The following is a 21,825-nucleotide window of genomic DNA, read 5'->3' as shown; positions in this document are numbered from 1 at the left end:
ATTTTGAAGCAACTTTCTGATTGTTTTAAAAAACTAGAAGCAGAAAAATCTTCAGTTTTTCTTTAAGGTTCATTTCAGCTAAAATAAAAATACATCAATAAAATCAGGTTTGATTAAAGAAGCAGAAAGAGATTTATTTTAATTTAATTAAAGGTTTTAATTAAAATAAATCAGAACAATGAAAACACTAAGTCCTTATTTTATTTTTAAATTTCAACTAAAATCGTTCAGTTTGGGCGTAAAACTGAACATATATTTTCAACAGTTTGATGTTTAATAAATGAATTATATTTAAATTTAATTAAAGAAGCTGAACCTGATAATACTCAGGTTTGAAATAAAACAGTTAATATTTTAATTTAACAACAAAAAATTTTAATGTGAATATTTTATTTTTAAAACAAATTAGATCAGGCTCCGTTTTTAACTTGTTTTTTTAGTTGTTTAAAATCTAAAAACACATTAAAGTAAAACAGAGAACACCTAAATGTTTACAGGCAGTTCTTTAATTTTTGTCAAACTGGTTTATAGAAGCAGAAAAAAACAACAAACTAAAAATTAAAAATAAAATCCTGCTCCGAGTCGATCAGCTCAAATTTATCAGTTTCTTAGTTTTCAGATAAATTATTATTATTTCAACACATTATACTGAATTTAAACAATTTACTGATTAAAGAAAAACAATCAGTTTTAAAGGAAATTTTCTGCGACTCATCGTTTCAGATTGGCCCGTTTCTTTTTAACAGGGGCCATTTCTGGCCCACGGGCCTTGGTTTTTAACACCCGATCAATCAATCAGTCTAATGAGTTCAGGAGGAAATCAGATAAAATAAGGCTCAAATTTTTAGTTTTTAACCTTTAAATTCAGAGTTAAAGAGACAAGTTTCCTCCTGTGAAGATTAAAAAAACAAAAAATAAATTTAAATTTTATATCGAAACAAAAACAAATAAAGCAAAATTCTCCTTAGAATTTAAATTTATTTGATAGAAACCTGATTTAATATTTCTGCTGAAGTCGAGCGTCTGTGTGTGTGTCTGTGTGTGTGTGTGTGTGTGTGTGTGTGTGTGTGTGTTCAACCGTCAATCACTCAAACACATCGTTCAAACAATTAGAGCCGTGGTTCCCAAAGTTCGGTTCAGGACCCCGATCTGGGTCGCAAAACACAAACCTGGGGTCCTCAGAGGATCTCGGAGTATAGAAAATATATTTATTTTATTTTTTTATTATAAATCCTTAAAGGAATAAAACCAGATGTTGTACAAATAAATATGAGTTTGTTGTCATTATTTCCTCGTTTTTATCCGTTTAAACCAACAACAAATCGTTAAATGTTTGAAAACCTGAAACAAAAAAAACATTTTAAAACAGATTTGATGCTCACAAACCTGCCTCCGTTAACATTTAGCAACCGGTTTATTTGGTATAAACTATTTTCTGTTAAACAAATTTCCAGATAAACCCTCAGGAATCAGAGAAATAAAAGCGTTTTTAGGAGAACCTTCAAAATAAAACTAAAAGATTTCTGTTTTTTCTTTTTTCAAAAACTCTAAACGAGTTGAATTCAGCTGATTATATTCAGTAAACCTGTTTAATTAAAATAAAACTTTCAAGAATAGCTGCTCTAACGTTTACATTTCCACAACCTCAGCACGGTTCGATTCATTCCAGTGGCCCATTTCAACCGAGTTTATAAAAAAACGTGGAAGAAAAACAAAGTTCAACCCGTTTCTGTTCTGGGGAAATAAATCTGATTGGATCTTTGTCAGATTCTGGGTTCCTGTTTGTCTCTTTGATGGTTGTGGAGGAACTGTGGCCCACTCTCAGCTCATTGGTTTCTGCTCAGCTCTCTGAGGTTCTGGTTCTGGTTCTGGACCGTTCTGCTGTGTTTGGGATCATTGTCCTGTTTGTCACATCTGACTCCACAATCAGCCCAAACCATCAGCCCTCCACCACCGTGCTGACAGCTGCAGTGCATTCTGGGTAAACATCTGTCCTCTGGTCTGGTTCTGCTCCAGAAGTCTTCTGGTTCCTTCTGAGACAGAAGAAGCTTTAACCTTTGACCTTTGACCTGCTGACTGAGGCCTGTAGAGTCTCTGAGCACTGCACGGTCTGACCTTCAGGGTGAAGATCAGCAGATGTGAATTCTTTACCCCATGACTACATGTAAATATATGCAGGGGCATCGAGGCTGTCACCTGATGGGAGGCGGGGTCACCTGATGGGAGGCGTGGTCACCTGATGGGAGGCGTGGTCACCTGATGGGAGGCGTGGTCACCTGATGGGAGGCAGGGTCACCTGTCCTCCCACAGGTGTCATCTCCGAGCCCGGAGTTGGTCTCCTGAACGTCTCGTGGCGTTGGAGCTGTTTGACTTCCCTCCTCTGACAGGAAACACACGGGTCCATAAAAACCCCAGGATGATAAAAGATAAATATTATTTAAAAAACTGATTCAGATCTGCCGGTCGTCACGTTTAAGGCGGCAGTCAGCTGAGGGAAGATTCCACCTTAAGAGCCGACCTGCTCCACGTGTACGGTTTATTTCTCGGATCCAGGTGTTCTGGTGACATTTGGTTCAGAGCAGAACCTCCGTCTCTGCCACCCAGTCTGCTGATGTAATACGAGCCATATGTTCCCAGCGGGGCCGCTCGGGACATTATGTCAGCGCTGACGGCAGCGGCGGCCCCGGGGCCCCTAGCATCGTCTCACCAAAGCTTTCAGCTCCTTTTCCCTCCACTTGTGCCGTATGGAGGAATATGTTGGCCACAATACGGCGGCCTTCGGCCTCTTTCTTCCCCTTGTCTTTCTCTGCCCCACTAGAAAGCCAAGAACGGGGGCCCCAGGGCCACTAAGGCCTTTTGATGGGGATTGGAATTAATTATCTCCAATAATACAATTGTGCTCGGTCAACGAAAAGAGCAAAGAAATCCCCTCCAGAATCAGAGAGAGGAGAAGAAAGAGAGCTGAGGCTTTTCTATTAAAACGATTCGAAGGAAGTTTATTAGAGCTTTGTGTGGCGGTAATATGGATCAGCCAGGAGGTTGGTGGTCCGGCGTGGGGGAGGGGAGCGGTGTGTGATTGGCAACATTTCCGTGGTCATTCTGGTCACTTGGACCGGTTCAGTTTGAAGAGACGCTTTTTATCGGTGTGTGCACAACAAAATGGTAAACAGCGCAGCGACCGGTGCGTTGATTTCCTTCAGGACAGGTTCGAATCTCACCGTCGGAAACTAAAATATGCAAATACTACGAGTTCACACAAAGAGCTGCTTCAAGTTCAGAAAACAGCTTCACCGCTTTTTAATTACAGAGGCTGAGTCGAAGGTTTTCAGACGCCGGCGTCGGCTGTTTTTAAAGGAAAGACATTTTATCAACCTGCAGCTCGGAAGAAGATTCATTTTGAAAACTCTACAAACAGTTGCAGTCCGATTCTTTCTCAGAACCAGTCTCAATTTTGTTGCAAAGGTCTCAACTCGTCTCCGTCTTCGTGTGAGCGTCTCAAACCTCAATCAAAACGTCCACGTCTTAAGGCCGAGTTGGGGATGGTTCTGAGCAGGAAACCCGCGGCGGCGTAGGAGAGTATTTAAAGCCTCTGCTCGTCGTGTGAGGAAACTGAGAACTCCTGCAAACGGTTTGAGACACTTTTGGGAACTCCTTCATGAACGCTCGGTTCCAGACGGTCCAGCTCCCAAAACTGAACTCTGCAGCCTCTTCAACTACAAACTGGTTTCAAACTGGTTTCAAACTGGTTTCACCAGCCGGAGCAGGTGGAGCTCGACTTTCCACGACTAAAAAAAAAAAACACGTCAAATTTATTTATTCCTGTTTTTAAAAGCGACTGCCTGAAGTCCGGCCTCGAACAGAAGCAGATCATCTGCTGCAGACGTTCATTTCTGAGCTTCAGTAAAATTTCATCCTGTGGTTCATGTGATATTTTGCTAACAGACGAGAACAGGAACACGCAGAAAGGGGCAGTTACACTGTCACCTGATGGGTGATAAAAACTGTCCTGTTTTCCTGATGATATTTAAAATGTTCTCTGGTTCCACCGACTCCGGCTGCTGGACAGTTTGGTCCATTTTTGTCCTTTTTCGTCCATTTCTGTCCCATTTTTGTCCCTTCGTCCACCGTCGGGTCGGAGGAGGGAAACTTTAAACTTACAGGAGGTGAGTTTAAAACCGGCCAATCAGGCGGCAGGACGCCCCGCGGTCCCGGGTTTTATTTTCTCATGTGTGGCGTCTGAATATGATTCCAGAGTTAACAAGAGATCAGAGACATCAATATCACACACACACACACTCTCACACTCTCAGACACACACACACACACACACACTCCCAGGTGGCGTCAGAAGTTGGAGCCCCAACAAACTGAGTCTTTCTTGAGAACAAGCAGATTAACGGCTGCAGGATTAAGACCAGGACACCCAAGTCGACCACAAGTGGTCCGCCGTCTCCATGGCAACCGGCCTGCTCCGGGAGGCACCCCCTCCATCTTTCACCATCCACCCCATTATTACCGTCAGATAAATACTGAGAGCTTCATTAAACCACTCCTCAACTTTTATTTCTGCTTTTCTTTTAAATATATCTTTGGTTTGCTTTTATTGTGAAATCTGTCACTTTGCTTTTACCGTTTTAAACCATAAATAAATTATATTTTTGTTTGATTGTGGGATGTTTCATAAGAATAAAGTCAGTAAAACAAACCATGTCAGAGTATGTGCTGGGGACGACTCTCAGCTACTACCACAGCAAATCTTAGCACAAAATACGTAAAATTCACCAAATTATTGCTGTTTTTGTGTTTCCAAAGGCCAGTTGGCTGTGGCGGCCATCTTAGATGGGATTGGCTCCAGAATTAAATCAGTTGTAGACGAACATCCAATCATCATATCCCGAACGTTTCGTTAAAATCCATCCAGCGGTTCATGAGATATTTTGCTAACAGACAAGCAGAGTCGACTCCAGGAGTCGATGCTAAGGTTTTAAACACAGATTTCACACAATCAGCTCGTCCTCGTTGTACAAGCTGGGGATCAGTCTCAGCTACTACCACACCAAGTTTTACTCTGATATCTGTGAGATTCACTGAGTTAGAGCCGTTTTTGCGTTTGCTAAGGTTGACTAGCTGTGGCGGCCATCTTAAATCGTATCGGCTCCAGATGTCCATGAGTTGTGGGCGTCAACACGGTGATCGTTTTCTGAGAGTTTCAGTAAAATCCGATCAGGGGTTTGAGAGATATTTTGCTAACAGACAGAAAACCAGAAAGCAGCAGGTTTAAATGTCCCGTTCTCCGTCTGTTTTTAGCTTCTGTTTAACATGAGTTATATTTGTATATCCCTTCCTTTGTGACCCAAACACTGCACCTAAATCTCCATAACTTAAGTTGCATTTCGTCTTTTCTCCGGATTGTCCCAGTTGGACAAAGCGCGGCGGTGAAGATGTGACAGGTTCGCCTGCGTCTGATCCTTATGTGCACAGTTCTGCCGACGTTAAACACAGAAAACCCTCCCCGCTTTCCTCCGCAGCCATTCGGCGGGAGCCAGCGTCTGTCCTGCACTGTTGACTTCTGAAAGTTGGCCAAATAAAGTCAAAACGCGGGACATTGTCCTGATTTAAGGGACGTCTATGGGGACACCTGGTGAGGCTGGAGGGACGGCCCCCCGTTTGGCTCCGGTTTAATCAGACGAGCTGTTTGCTCGTTAAACACAAAACAAACACGTTTAAGATGATAAAAACAAAATCAGGTTTATTTCATTAGTTTGACGAGCAAAACCTTAAGAGCTGCTCCTGGTTGTGGATTGTTAATCGTGTGTGTGTGTGTGTGTGTGTGAGAGAGAGGACGACCAATCAGGCGAGGCAGATCATGTTTAAACAGTGTTAGTATGCAAGGCTGTGTGTGTGTTTTTTTTAAACAATCGCAGTGAGACACGTCCGCACATTTCCATTTCGTTCCTCTCGCTGCATCTGTCGGTTTTAACCGGAGAGACAAAAATAAAAACCATCAGAAACGCTCGTCAGGTTTTTCACGCCGCCACGGGGAAAATTAAAGACCGCCATCTTCCTGTTCCACGTGTTTAACGTGTCGGGAGACGAGAACAATAATCAAGTTCCAAAACGCAGATCAGATGGAGGAGCTGATCCTCAGGAGGTTCTGCTGCTCCGGAGATACAGGTGTTAGCACAACGCCAGGGCGGAAAGACATCAGCAATGACTTCAGTGAAGCAACCTGAGAAGGGTCAAAGGTCATCTGGAGTCCATCGTTCTACAGAGAGAAAGATTATTCACAAGAGGAGACAGCAGCTGATCTTCACCCTGAAGGTCAGACCGTGCAATGAGCTCCATCAGACTCTACAGGTCTCAGTCAGCAGGTCAAAGGTCAAAGGTTAAAGCCTCTTCTGTCTAAGAAGGAACCAGAAGACTTCTGGAGCAGAACCAGACCAGAGGACAGATGTTTACCCAGAATGCACTGCAGCTGTCAGCACGGTGGTGGAGGGCTGATGGTTTGGGCTGATTGTGGAGTCAGATGTGACAAACAGGACAATGATCCCAAACACAGCAGAACGGTCCAGAACCAGAACCAGAACCTCAGAGAGCTGAGCAGAAACGCTAGAAAGAAGAGTGGGCCACAGCTCCTCCACAACCATCAGGCAGGAGAAGGCGTTCTGGCTGTAAACCAGCTGATAACTGAACAATGTGACGGTTTATAAACTGTTGCTGCTGAAGCAGATTTATTATTTCCTATCGGTTCTGGCGTGCGGCCGTCAGCAGCTGAGCAGATTAAAGAACGAGAACGAGACTCCTTTTAAAGTGTCGGCAGAGCCAAGCTGTTCAAAGTTGTCAAAGTCAAATTTTAATTTGAAGTTTCAGGAGTCAGAGTGGCTTCCTCTCATTTGTCACAATGATCCTCCGAAATTAAACCGAGTAGCTTTTCTGTTTTAAACAAGCGAGACGAACCTTAAATCAACAGAAGAACTAAAAGGCAAACTGATCTTCAATTAAAGCGACAGGAGAGGAAGCAGGCGTCAAAAAACTGGACTCAACAGATTCATGCTGACAGAGAAATCTTTTACTTTAACACAGGAATTAAACTATTACAATTATAGGCAAAAAATACATTATTTCATTAAAAAACCCTCAAACTTCATTTCAGTTTAATCGTTTTGTTTGAACAAAGTTCAGCTAAATATTGGAGCTGCTCTGATAATTAACAAATAATCACCCTGGTTAACGTTTAAAGTTTATTTTTATTTAGAGCAGAGGGTTTTTATCAAATAACAACAAATAAAGAGTTTTTAACCAAAATGTGCTGATTTTATTTCACATAAAGGCCCAAAACGATGAAATTGAACTCAACAGATAAAAATGTTTTACAGTTTTTACATTAAAGACGTTTTTACTGAAAGTTTACATTATTCTACAGAAAACAGGGTTGACAGTTTCTGATTGTCAAAAACAAAAAAAAACGACAGAAAACAGGAAAAACAAAAGTAACTTCATCTGAGAATAATTATTTAAGATGTAGAAAAAAAAAAGGATTAAAACGTTTCAGTTACACAAACAGGACTGATAGAAACTAAAAGTTTAAACAACCATCAGGTCAGAGAACTCGGAGGCTTCCTGTCCCCACCTTCTTCCTCAACACTTCCACCAGACGCTCCAACCTGGAGTGGGACAAAAACATGTCAGCGTTAAAAACGTCCAGCTGTTGTTTTCATGAAACCAGCGTCTGCTGCGGCTGTTGGAGACGAGTTTCCAGACGTTCGGCTGTTTTAAATGGTCAAATGAGACGAGTTTGAGACTCCCGCAACAAAACTGAGACGAATCCAAAATCTTCAGATGGGTTCAAGGCCCGGCAGGAAAATTCTGACAGGTTTGAGACACTCGAAACAAAATTGAGACAGGTTCGAGACTCCCACGACAAAGTTGAAACAGGTTTGAGATCACTGACGAAAAGTTTAGTTCAGTTTAAAAGCCCTACAAGAAAAATCAGTCGGGTTCAGAACACCTGAGACAAACTGGGGCCGTTTTTAGACACCTGCCAAAAATCTGAGATCAGTTCAAGACCCTGAAAGAAAACTAAGACGGGTTTGAGACTCCCAAAACAAAACTGAGACAGGTTCAAGATGCCTGCCAAAAACTTTACCCAAAACCGAGTTAGGACAAGTTTGAGATGCCTGTCAAAAGATTCAGATGGGTTCAAGACACTCGAAACAAAAACTGAGACAGGTTCGAAACTCCCACGACAAAGCTGAAACAGGTTTGAGACTCCCAAAACAAAACTGAGACGGGTTCAAGATGCCTGCCAAAAACTTAAAATGGGTTCAAGACCCTGCAGGAAAATTCAGATGGGTTTGAGACACCCAAAACAAAATTGAGACAGGTTGGAGACTCCTATGACAAAGTTGAAACAGGTTTGAGATCCCTGCAGAAATGTTTAGTTCGGTTTAAAAGCCCTACAAGAAAAATCAGACGGGTTCAGAACACCTAAGACAAACTGGGGCCCTTTTTAGACACCTGCCAAAAATCTGAGATCAGTTCAAGACCCTGAAAGAAAACTAAGACGGGTTTGAGACTCCCAAAATAAATCTGAAACAGGTTTGAGATGCCAGCGATGACTCTAAGACGATTTTGAGCTCAAACGTTCTGAACATTTATGAAACTGCCAGCCTCCTGAGGAAACTGAGAACGTTTCGAGACGTTTTGGAGACTCCATCACTGTGTTTGCTAACCAGTCTCCAACAGCTGCAGCCCCGTGAGACGCTGGTTCGAAGGTTGGACAAACGTTACTTCTTACACCGACAGTGATTTCATTATTAAAGCAAAAAAAGCCTCTAATAACGATACAAGTTTAACTGAAAAATATCACAAAACAAATGTATGATCTTTGGTTTCTGAGACTAATTATTTACTACCTAACAGGAAATCGTTAAACAACAGATCTAGCTTTGAAGTAAAGTTTCATAAAACTTGAATAAATCACAGAAATACACAGAAATGAAGGCTAGCTCTAAATTAAAGCTGCCTGCAGCAGAGAAGACTTTCAGTAACAACAGACACAATAAAAACACAAATTAACCTTTTTGCTTTCTGGAAAATTAGTGGATCCAGGCGATCAGGTTGAAGAACCCTTTCAGGGTGTTTGTTGCTGCTAACAGCGGTGCTGCTGGGGGGACAGCAGGTGTCGCTAAAAATAAACCCGTTCAGCTAAACGGCAGGAAGTGCAGACAGAGAACGGGTCATCAGGGGGTCCGATCTTCACAAGCTTATTTCTCACTTATTTAAAAAACAGAATTCCTTCAACCATTAAATGGACTTTACTTGTATGAAGACATTAAAAGACGATGAATTTAGATTTAATCCCAAACTGCATGGGTTCATTTCTGCTGCAGACCCAACATTTATACACTCAGAAACATAAATACTCGATATTTGTCTGAATAATGTACAAATTATCACAAATCTGGTTTCTTTCCAGTCTCTTATATTTATCAGAGACCAGATATCTGGGCTGCTGTTAGAACCGGCGGGTGATAATGTAATTATCGCCTACATCGGTTCGTTTGCCTGTTAATAAAACCTCCTGACTCAGTCTATCGACTTTAATGAAAGTTTTAAAAAGCGATCATTAGATGTTCGTCTACAGCTCAGCTTTTATTCTCAACCCAACATAAAATAAACACAAAAACGGGAATAAATCAGTCACTTTTTACAGATGTTGAGCTGAATCTTGGTGCAGTCGTAGCTGAGAGTCGTACCCAACGGTCTCCTCATCCTCCACTTTAATAAAAAAAGGACAAAGTGTCTCCGTCTTTGTTTCCTGTCTTTCAGAACTGAAGCCAAAATGTGAACCAGGATAAAAACGTCCGTTTGTTCGAACACAAAGAAGAAGTTATTATTTTTATTATTTTTAACTTCTCTTTGGTTTATCATCATCTGTTCAGGCAGGAGATTGAAAAGATTCAGTCCTGAACTAAAAGACAACAAACTATAATATTCAGGTACTTGAAACCTTCAAAGGAAAGCTGCAGTTCAGAGTTTAATTCCCCAAAAGGAGGCGGAGCTTAGCTCTCCTGGTAAACACGCAGATCTTAGACTTAAACTTAAACAGATTTACCTATAGTTTTATATACCAATGATTCCCAAAGTTGGGGGTCGGGACCCCAGTTTGGGTCACTCAGCACCAAGCAGGGGTCCTTAGTTAATCTCCAGATATCAACTTACAATAAAAATCTTTGTTTTTATGCTGTGTCTGCACTGTATTTGTTACAAAAACTTGAAATACACGTCCATAAATTGAATAAAAACCAGCATAATGGCTGCTAAGACTGTTTGTGTCGTTATGTTCTTATTTATTAGGTTTATTAGCGTTTTTGGATGTTTAATCAGCCGACAGATGGGGTCACACACCTTTGTTGCTGTTATTTTATGGGATGGAAGCTGAAACGTTTGGGAACCGCTGGTATACACGGTTGATGAGAAACGGAAATCTGACCCAATCAGAAGCAACGTGGAGCGAGTCGCCACTTCCTGTTCTCGACCGGCGGCCTGTGGGTGGACATCTGCACGCGACATTTATTTAACCTTCTGCTTCTCTCAGCGAGGCGTTCACGCCGGGTTCGAGCAGAAAAACGGGATTTCTTCTCCTCTGAGCGGGTTTCAGTCGGCCTCCGGTTTGAAACCTTCGGAGGTTTTGGATCAGCGAGGAAAAAAAAATTAACTGGCTGAGGAGAAGTGAGGAGTGTGTGTGTGTGTGTGTGTGTGTGTGTGTGTGTGAGGGATGGGGGAGGGGGTGGGGTGACCTTCTAACAGTCAGTGAGACTCTCTCTGCCTCTCCAATTCAAATTAAACTTCCCATCTGTAATAAACAGCAGATTTAACTCGGTCCCTCCAATCAGAGAGCAAACATTCCTCTTCACAGCCCAGAAACTTCGGAGGAAGACCCCCCCACACACACTCCCACCCCTGCTGGCAGCCAAATTATAGAAGAAAGCCCCAGGTTTGAGCCCAGGAGGACAGCACGGGATGCAGACGGAAGACTTAAGCTGTTTTCATCATGAATCTCTTCATCTTCATGCTGATGAGATCAGAAGCAGTCGGAGAAGTCACGTTATTCAAAAATCAGACAATCATCCTGTTGGAGGGAAAAAAAATCGAAAGGCTTAGTTCTTCTTGATCATCTTTGGCGGCGGAAACGCTCGCCGATGTCCGCTGAATACGAATCATTACCGTCTTCTTAGTCCCACGTCATTAACGGGTCTTTGAACGCCTCACGGGGCGCGGGCGGCTTGTCAGACGTGTTCGTCAGCTGGAAGCTCCGATCGCCATGGCAACACCACTGCAGCATTGTTTACGATTAAAAAAAACAATTTACCAAACTTTGTTTTCTTGCAGAATAAAATCCTAAATCTGAGGAAGCATCTGCAACCGATTGACCTTTGAACTCAACCCGAAAATCAGCGTTAGAAAACACAGACATGGCTGTACGTCAGCAAATACTCCAGATGTTGAGCTCAAATTTGGCGTAGAAGCAGCTGGGAGGCATCTCCAGCACATACTAACAGATCAGGAGAGAGCTCCTTCCCTAAAACCGTTAAATAAAAATATAACTGGTCATCTATCGGATACTTCTGATCCAGCTGGTTAAATCAAACATGGAGGCGAGACGGGCAACAAAACGGCGCTGATAGCCGAGAATACAGTCTGCTAGCAGATCACACAAAAACAGGATGATAGCTTGAGAGCTTCTAAACTGACATTCATGAGCATTTCTGGATTGTCCCTGGTCTGCAGCTCTCCTCACATGTTTTGCAAACACAAAGTGTTTGTCGATGCGTTTATGTTCCATGATTACACTGCAGGACGTGCAAAACAGCTGCAGCTGGGGAGGAAACTGGTTTGCTGAAATCTTTGTGGGCAAATGTGAAGCATTAGCGGCCATTTTGGCTTCGGTCGCTGCTCCTGCACGCTCCCGGCATTCTGATGTTAACAGGAAGTGACGTCACGTGTCTTCTTCCTGAGTTATTTGGGCTTATTTTGTATTCCACGCTACACAAACCCACAAAGAAGAGACTAGACCGCAGAAAAGGTGGCGAATCACTTCAGAAACAATAAATATTGAGTTAAAGTTGCGGGAAAGTTGCGATTTCGCGGCGTTTGCTTGATTTTGCGTTAATAGTTGTGATCACGACATCCTGGAGGGTCTGATTAAACTTCAGCGAGGCAGCAACTAGAAGTTCACCATCTTCTCTTTGAGTCACTAACAAGCCTCCAACGGTCGCAGCCACGTGAGTTTCTACCTTCTACAGACTCGGCGTCACGTTTGGGAAGATAAATGAATAAACAAAGATCAGAGGTTTTGTATTAAATGAAATAATTCCCCCTCCATCCATCCCTGCAAGGCTGGGTGAGAGCGGCTGAGACCGAGAGGATGTAAGAATAAACCCCTCAATCTTGTAGGCGAGCCCTCTCACCCCGCCTGTAAGCTGTTTAACCCTCAGCCATCTGCAGGGCAAAAACCTCTCCATCGAATCAGAAACCGCCGTCATGTTCCCGGCTGCCTGACGGACTCCCAGACAAAACGGGAACCCAAAGTTGCTAGTTTCTTTGGACACGAGGAGCATAAATCTGACTGTGATGAGCGCTGGAACGAGTTGTTAGGAGTTGCAGTTTTATCAAACGTTGCCGTGGTAACCGGAGCGGATCTGACCGACGTCTGGTTTTGTTCAGCAAAAATAATAAATAAATACAAACAAGTAGCTTCAACAATCTCACCGCCGCCAAAGGTCAAAGGGTGATAATGTTTATGATCGTTTGTCTGGAATGTTAGCAAAATAATTCATGAATCACTGAATGGTTTTATTAAACACAGCAAAGACAAAAATGGGTGTAACTCATTATAATAAAAACTTGGTGTGGTAGTAGCTGAGACTGAGCCCCAGATTACTCTCAGAGCTCAAACTGATTCTGTAAGATTCTGTGTTTAAAACTCCGCCTGCCTGTTAGCGAAATATCTCCTGAACCAGAGAAGAAAACTGAACAGAGCCTTTAGGGAAAAATCACTGACCACATTAAAGAAGGCCGCCACAGCTACAATTGGACGTGGTAGTAGCTGAGGATGGTCCCCAGCTTAAAGCTAACTGTTGGGAGTCGACCCCGTTTGTCTGTTAGCAAAATATCTCACAACACACTGGACAGATTTTAATTCAACTCTCAGAAATTAATGAACTAATTAATTAATCAATCAATCAATCAATCAATCAATTAGTTAATTGATTGATTAATTAATTGATTTTAATTAAATTAACAATTAATTATTCTGTAACTGATTACTGTTTGGAATTAGCACAATTCAAAATGGCCGCCACAGCTAAAACTTGGCGTGGTAGTAGCTGAGGATGGTCTCCAGCTGAAAGCTAACTGTTGGAGTCGACCCTGTTTCAGCTAATCGACGTTAGCATGTCCAAACACGGCTGTGCCGCATGAATTTTACAGACACTGAGGTAAAACCAGGCGTGGTAGTAGCTGAGAGTCATACGCTCTTATTTTGACATAAGCAAACAGCTACTTCCTGCGTGGTTTAATGTATTCAGACGTTTCCCGCCGGTTAAATCCTGACCTGAGGACTTTCTTGGCGGCGTCTCGCTCCGCCTCCTGGCTCCGCCGCAGCTGCTCCTCCACGCTCTGCTTCTCCCGGGACAGCTGCTGCAGTTGGACCTGCAGGTTCTGGTCCCGAGAGGTCGGGGTCTTCTGGGGGACGGCGTCGGAAGGCAGCGAGGGGGGTCCGTTGGGGCTGGGGGAGGAGAGGCGAGACGATAAACTGAGGCTCCTCTCTTTAACAACAAATTGAATATATTTAACTTTAATCTAAAAATCAAAGTTCAGCTCACAGACAAACAGAACAGCTTCAGAAAACAACAATAAGCTCCATATCTGTAAAACTGCCCGAGTTCACCTGAGTGAGACACACCTGAGACACACCTCTCTACACCTGGGTGAAGAGGAGTTGGTTGTTTTTGCAAAAGATTAGAAAATTTTAAACATTTCAGACGTTAGAGAGGCTGAGGTTATCGTCTGAAGGTTCTTAAGACCAACAGGACCGGGTTTAGAGCTCCAACAGGACTGGGTTTAGAGCTCCAACAGGACCGGGTTTAGAGCTCCAAACAGGACCAGGTTTAGAGCTCCAACAGGACCGGGTTTAGAGCTCCAACAGGACCAGGTTTAGAGCTCCTGGTTGGTCAGAAGCTCGTCAGGTGACTAACGACCACAGACGCCATCGTTCTTCCTGTAAAGCTAACCGTGGCGTGGAGGATCACGGGCAGCTGGAGGATCACTGACCTGTCATCGACTTGGAGCTCCTGTCTCTCAGCCTGGAGCTCACGTTGGTCCTCCAGAGCTCCGTCTCTGTGTCTCTGCAGCACGTCTTCCTGATCAGAGGAGACAGCAGTCAGAATCACACGTCACCAGGTCCGTTTATAAAACCCTGACAGCCTCAGCCGTGTCGGGTGTAAACGCAGAGTAAAAACTTCACCTGAAGGTTTAAAGATGAGGAGCAACACTTGACGGCGTGTGCGTTTGTGCTTTAGGTGCACCTCTGGTTCAGATCATCAGGCTGACTGTTTGAAGAAAGGCTTAATCTACTAAGTGACTAATTAACTAACATAAGAGTCAACACTGTTTATAATGAGGATCTGATTTATATCAGATTATCTCAGGTTCCTGCACCGGAACGTTCCGAGGAGAGGAAACAGAACCTCATCAACAACGGATCGCAGTAAAACCTGAGACACTCTGCACATTTTAATAAACAAATCAGGTAATTTTAAACTTTATGGCAGCAACTCGTCTGTTTACAGATGTTCCAGATGTTCCCCTCATCAGTCTGTAAACATCTGGACCTGAGGTTGTCCCATTCTGTCTGTTCAACAGTCCTGGATGGGAGCAGATGTTGTTAATGCACCCCCATACCATCAGAGAAGCAGGCTGACCTCAGAACAGTCTCACATCTGTTCACATCTGGCTTCTTCTTTGCCTGATAGAGCTTTAAGCAGCACGGTGAACTGTGTTTACAGAACAGAACCAGAACCAGCCTCGACCTTTGACCTCAGATGGTTTTATGATCTGGAGATGATGGAGATTCAAAGTTGAGGAACTTTATTGTGAAGATGTTCCTCTGTTCTCAGACGGTTCCTGTCAGCTGGTGAACCTCGGCCCATCTTCAGCCTCTAAATGTTCTTCATCTCTGATAATTAACCTCAATAGTCACTAAATGTTCCTCCAGATGTTTCTTATCGGCGCCACTTTACTGAACTGAATATTGAGCTGAATTTGATGCTGGAAGCAAAGAGTTAAAGGCTGAATGTTTCATGTTGCTGTTGGATTATTAATAAGTCTTTGTAACGTTTACCTTTCAAAGATAAAATTCAAAGAGATGTTTTTGACGCTGCTGCAGGAGTCGGACCCGTCAGCCGACTCTTCCAGGACGCCGTGTCTCACCGTGTCGTGGAAGTCGACTCCAGCAGGGATTACAGACCCGATCCTGACCTCCGCCACTTCCTCCTCCTCTGTTCTAATTAAAGCCCTCGAGGTCTGAGAGTTTAAAGCCAGACATCAAAAGAGGAACCAAACCCGGAGAGTCAATATGTGTCTTCTCCAGCCGGGCCGGAGGAGACGCTTCAAAAGAACCGCCCGACTTGTTAATTAGAATAATTTCCAAATGAGGCGATCAGCAGGCAGGAGCGACACTGAGCTGACCTTTCACATGAGGAGTTAAGGTCAACGGAGCGGGGAAGGACGAGAGCGACGAGATAATAAAACCCCCGAATCTTTGCCGAGGAGGGGGGGGGGGTGTCTTTAATGATCAGAGGAGAGAAACGGGACAGGAGGTGAACCCAGAGACCTTTCACATCAAGAGTTCAGGTGACCCGAGGAGGCGGGGCCGGAGAAGGCAAAAGGTGCTTTTATCAGCAAAATATCTCCAGAAACCAACCAACCAGCGACACAAACATGGCCGTAGCTGAGGGTCATCCCCAACACGCAGTCTGAGGGTGTTAACCCTGTCAGCAAAATATCTCACAAACCAGTAATGAAACTCACAGGAAGTCAACCTTGGAGGTACGTCCACAACCGATTAACGTCTGGAGTCAACCTGATTCAAGATGGCCGCCACAGCTAACCGATATCATGGTCGTTTTTAAAGCTTTTGAGCGAAGGTTTGGCCTGATAGTAACTGAGAGTCATCCCTGACAGAACCGGAGAACCGGAGGAGCGTGAACGTGAAACCGTTCTCATCGAGATCCAGAAAAGGAAACGGTGATCACAGGAGGACCTACGCCGGTTCTCAAAGCTCGGGTCGGATCATCCCGAGTCCGGTTTAAACATTTAGCTTCAGGGTTCAAAGGTCAGGCTCCTAAAGTCTGGATTTTGGTTTCATTTTTTTGTATTTTTCAGTGCCGGGCGTTAATTTGACGGCAGCTGCTGATGTTTCTGTGTGAAATTAAAACATTCCCTCAGTTCTAATCCCTCCCAGAGCCTGGCCTAATTAACAGGCTTCAGCGATACATTAATAACAAGTTTTAATTTACTTCAGCAGGAAAACGATGCAGGCGGCACCGCAGGAACAAACTCTACCAGAGGTTTTACTGATTCTAATGAAAATATGATGCCAGAATCAAACAACCTACAAATGATTTCATTTTAAACAGAGAACAAATAAACAAGTTATTAATGAGATGAAATAAGGAGTTAATCTGTCGATTATAGACAAATATAGCTGCAGTCTGGGAACCAATCAGCAGACGATGGTGTAAAAATAACCAAAAACATTTTAATAAAGTAACAATTTCACTTTTACAGAATGGAATCATTTTAATCTTGGATGGATGGATGGATGGACGGACTGACTGACTGACTGACGGATGGATGAACTGGAGAAGCCCCATCAGAGCAGGTGAGTGTTTACCTGAGCCATCCTCAGGTGTTTCTGCTGCAGCAGGTCTTCTTCTAGTCTTTTATTCTGCAGACACAGGACCAGAGAAGAGACGGTTAGAGAAGTCCACGCCGTTAAACATCACCAGAAGAAGAGTCTGAGGAGCTCCTTCAAACACAAACATCACCTCGGCTTCTCGTCTAATGAATCGGGTTTATTGCTTCAGAGCTGTCAGAAATGAGTCGACCTGTCTGCGGTCACCTGGTCGTGAGGTTAGACGGCGCTTGCCATGTTGAGGGACTTGAATCATGTGAACAATGCGAGCTCCAGCCGTGGAAGACGCCTACATGGGGCGCCGTTTCCTCCTGTGACAACAAGCGTCCAACTCCAGCTGAAAACGGTAACCTGACTCAGAGTTTCTGCACGTCTTCTTCTACTCTAAAGCAGCCAGAGAGGAGGAAACGGGTCAAATACCTGCTGAAACCAGGGGTGACCAATCCTGGTCCTGGAGGACCTCCATCCTGCAGGTTTTAGATGTTTCTCTGCTCTTCAGCAGGTCTTCAAGCTCTGCAGCAGCCTGTTAATCACTCAGTCATCAGACCAGGTGTCACAGCAGAGAAACGTCTAAAACCTGCAGGATGGAGGTCCTCCAGGACCAGGACTGGAGACCCCTGGACTAAAACTGCATCAGTTCAAAAACTGTTACCCTCCTGATCAGGTCTTTCCTGCTGGGGGGCTCAGCTAATCTGGACCCATTAAAGTTCTCAGGTTTATTATGATCACATTTCTTTATATTTAAACATGAATATCTCTAAGTGGTGATAAATGCTGCTGTGTTTGGACATGAGTTAGTCCCTCAAAATGGCAGCCGCCCAGATGTGGGGACAGATCTGTGGACACATTTACCTGACCCTGCTGCTCACCTCACACCTACTCAACAAATCGGCTCTGTGACTACTTCCCTTGTTAGCTGGCGGGTCGACCTCGTGTTCACGTCCGTCTGTGGCTAAAATAATATAAAACTGGGCCGATTCTCTTTCCTGAGAGATGAATAAGGTTTGATGATGGATTTGTGAATAAAATATTAAAATTTCTCTTTGTTTTAAAACTGAATAAAAGTAAAATTGCTTTATTGGAGCCTGGAAGTGTACCCATCCAGGACTAACGGATAAACATCGACTTCCTGCTGTTCTGTTCAGATTCACTCATGATTTCTGCCCATTTTTATGCTCCACAACTTCAAAATAAAATATGAAAATTCTTCATTAAAACCTGCTTTTCAGTCTGTAGCGGTGCGTCGCACATCGTAGTAAAATTAGAAACAAACTAAATAAAACCTGCATGGAGTTTAGGCAGAAGAGGTGAGGCGTACTCCACAGCAGGAACGGGTCACAGGAAGTTGGACTTTAACCGTTTTCTTTAACTCAATCAGTTTAAATGTGACGATTTTTACAGATTCTTCTGAAGAGTCTAAAATTTTTCAAACTTTTTGTCACTTTTTGCTTTTTTAATGTAAGAATTTTTCTCATTACAATAAAACTCAAACTTCCACAGATTCAGTTTTATTTCAGCTGAAAAGTGACATTAAAATCGACCATCGAAGGCTCTTTTTTTACCCCGTATGTTAGATAAAACAGCAGAAACGGACTCCAGAGCCTCCTGATGCTCTCGGTTCAGGAGGTTTTAAGACAGGAAAGTTTTCACACAGCGGCTGTTTTTGTTGAGGCTCGTTTTTTAAAACCCGTTTCCGTCTCTTGCGGTCAGGGAGCGACAGACACGGGTTCTGTGGCGGTCCTTTTCCAGTAAAGCTGTGGAAGTTAACGTCTAATCTCTCAGTAATTGAGCCTAAATGTGCGGGAATCGAACCACCGCTCGTTCGGGCGAGGCGGCCGTCGGAGAGCGGCGCCGCTCGGCCAGCTCCAGGTGAGTTTAATAAACTGTAATAACCTGTAATTACCTGATATGAACTCAATAAAAAGCAGGATACTCCAGCTGCCATATGGGCTGGCGCTTTCAGGAAGAACCCCCCCTCTGTCTAATATTTCCCAGAAACCCCGGCTGCCGAGGAAGATAATCCCTGAGAGATGAGAAGAGGGAACGGGGGATAGGCGAGCACCGAGGGTGGGGGTGATCCTCCAGCATGGAGTGCTTTCTCTCTTCTTCTTCTTCTCTGAGGATTACAGCAGCATTTGAAACATATTTCACCGCGATGCAGCGGCGGAATTAAGGTGTTACCATGGAGGAGTGGTGTTAACGTAAAGGGGACGGCTGTTAAAAGACGGTGGATATTGGTGCGGGGGGGAGGATGTGGGGGTGATGCCGAAACGCCGGGGAGTTTAAGGTTGAGGGGGGGAGGGGGGAGTAAACATGCGAGGCCAACCGAGCTAAAGGTGTGAATGTCCGCCGAACATACGAGCACATGTACAGGTGCTGGGGGCGTCACCTGGTGTTTACCAGAGGAATACTTCAATAAGAAGCTGCACAGGTGAGCACCTGCAGGAGGACCAATCATGGCTCCAACAGGAAGCAGCAGGTAGTCATTCAGAACATTTATTACAGCTTTTATACTACTGATGAAATCATACTTCATCTGTAAACTTCAGTCAGTTTTCCTCACACTGAGCTCAGGCTCAGGTAGTCGCTGAGAGTCGCTCTCTGAGTCACACTGATAATGAAGCTGATGTGAAAGGCGGCGGGCGACAGGCATTCCTTTAATGGAATCAGACATTTCTTTGTTTTTTATTTTGGTTTTAGGTGTCAGGAGTTCAGACAACCTTTGGGAGGAGTTCCTCTCAGACCAAACAAGAAGCAGGTGGTCCTCGTCGTCTTCGTCTCCGGTCCAGCCTGGATCCACGGTCTCCCACGGTTTCTGCGGTCTCCCAAGTCTCTGCGGTCTCCCTGGTTTCTGCGGTCTCCACGGTCTCCACAGTCTCCCAAGTCTCTGAGGTCTCCCCGGTCTCTGCAGTCTCCCTGGTCTCTGTGGTCTCCCTGGTCTCTGCGGTCTCTCTGGTCTCTGCAGTCTTCCCGGTCTCTGTGGTCTCCCTGGTCTCTGCGGTCTCCACGGTCTCTCTGGTTTCCGCAGTCTCCCTGGTCTCTGCAGTCTCCCTGGTCTCTGCAGTCTCCCTGGTCTCTGCAGTCTCCCTGGTCTCCCCGGTCTCTGTGCTCTCCCTGGTCTCTGTGGTCTCCGCAGTCTCTGCAGTCTCCCTGGTCTCCCTGGTCTCTGCAGTCTCCCTGGTCTCTGCAGTCTTTCCGGTCTCTGCAGTCTCTGCAGTACCGGCCCGTTTCAGGAAGCTGAAGTTCTAACACCTCCATCTCACTGACCTCAGATCCAGGAGTCTCAGCCAAACGAGTCGCAGCTCATTTTCCGTCTGCATGGAAGGATGTGAGTCCGTCCAGCCGGATCAGAGTCCGAGATGCCGCCACGAAACCAGGTTTCAGTCAAACACAGAAACTCTGAACGTTCTGTCTCGTTCTGCGTGGGTTAGCTTGAAGCTCCTCGTTCACTTCTTTCTGCGCCCTTCGACAAAAAAATGGAGCAAATATGGCGCCTGTGACCATTTTTAAACTCTAAAAATCTGAACTGTTTACAAGAGCCAATTAAAGCCATGATAGCTGTCAAAATACACAATTTATAATTATTTATGATGAAAACAACCAATAAATACGCTTCCCTTTCTACCTGAAGTCTACCGTGTTTTTTATAATAAATGAGCAACAAAGTTCTGACTTGTTGCCAACAATTAGAGCCGTTTGTTTACATTCGAGTGGGTAAAATAATCCTGGATGTAAACGAAGTCAGAGGGAGAACGAAAAGGTGACGTTCTTCTTCTTCTTCGACTGAAAACTGCGAGGAGGAGAGTCCCTCCGGTGGAGAGCGTTAAAGCGTTAAAGCCGAGATCAGCCGAAATGAGCCGAAGCTGCTCGTTAGCTTCAGCTGTTGGGGACGACTCCAAACTACTACCAGAACTGAAGTCCATTAGATGTGGAAGCCATCTTGAATCTAACAAACACAAACAGAGATTTACACTATCGCCCTCCTCGACCCCCCCCCTCTCCTCCTGGTGGCAGTTGCCGTGGTTACCGGCAGCGTTTTTTTTTGCCGCGATGGGGAGCGGGCTGGTTGCCATGGCGACGGCAGCCCGTCAGTCACGCGGAGGAAAGCAGATGAAGGTTTCTGATGCAATTCCTTCTTTCATCTGAGACGGATCTGAAGGAGGCGGGGCTTCAGGGCTCCGGCGCCTGCTGCAGAGCATGCTGGGAGCGCAACCGATCGCCGCAGTTGATTGCCAAATTCTTTATCTCTCTGTCATCCCACCATCCCACCAGACTTATCATCGTTTTCTTTTCTCATTTCTTCAGATTTCGCTCCACCTCTCGCAGAGAGCAGGATATGAATTGTGGGTAATAAAACCGGCACTTTCACGGTTTTGGTAATAAACTCTGAACTGAACTTTGATAATAATCAGCCTCCGGAGGAGAGATAAGAAACGGAAAACTTGGATTTTCTTCTTCAACTAGAAAAGCGCAGCTGTAGAAGTGAGTGACAGGAAAATAAAAGTATTTATATAATAATTAATAAAATGTTTTAATGGGATTATTTTGAGAAAGCAGCTTTGAAATGAAATGAGTGAAAAGAACCGAGACTGAAAGGAATGTTAAAGCTGCTGGAAGCGGCTCACCATGGTCACTATGGTAACCACGCGCCCGCGTCTCTCGCTCCCTGACTGCCAACTTCATGACTCTGATGGTCTTCAGAGATTTATGAAGAAGTCAGAGTTAAACAGACTTTACTTCTGGTTTTAAAGAGAAGGTTGAGCTCCAACAGGACCAGGTTTAGAGCTCCAACAGGACCAGGTTTAGAGCTCCAACAGGACCGGGTTTAGAGCTCCAACAGGACC

The 21,825-nt window shown here is 44.4% G+C and overlaps 1 protein-coding gene and 1 long non-coding RNA gene across 2 annotated transcripts in view; both read right to left on the bottom strand.

Annotated features, from left to right (window-relative positions):
• mipol1 (mirror-image polydactyly 1) overlaps nucleotides 1-21,825 on the bottom strand; it is a gene marked incomplete at its 5' end in the record, with an annotated part of 53,209 nt that overhangs the window by 15,856 nt on the left and 15,528 nt on the right. Inside the window, 3 exons of the mRNA XM_037977955.1 lie at nucleotides 13,619-13,792; nucleotides 14,338-14,426; nucleotides 16,961-17,014. Of these exons, the coding sequence (XP_037833883.1) occupies nucleotides 13,619-13,792; nucleotides 14,338-14,426; nucleotides 16,961-17,014 (317 nt within the window). The remainder of the gene's footprint in view (nucleotides 1-13,618; nucleotides 13,793-14,337; nucleotides 14,427-16,960; nucleotides 17,015-21,825) is intronic.
• LOC119617418 lies at nucleotides 17,189-20,239 on the bottom strand. The gene is made up of 2 exons (XR_005233664.1): nucleotides 17,605-20,239; nucleotides 17,189-17,432 (listed from the first exon to the last, which is right to left on the bottom strand). It is a non-coding gene; the product is annotated as an uncharacterized LOC119617418 (long non-coding RNA).

Source organism: Kryptolebias marmoratus, linkage group LG10 (assembly GCF_001649575.2).
Source record: "Kryptolebias marmoratus isolate JLee-2015 linkage group LG10, ASM164957v2, whole genome shotgun sequence".
Lineage (NCBI taxonomy): Eukaryota > Metazoa > Chordata > Actinopteri > Cyprinodontiformes > Rivulidae > Kryptolebias > Kryptolebias marmoratus.
This window is presented reverse-complemented; position numbering and strand designations above follow the sequence as displayed.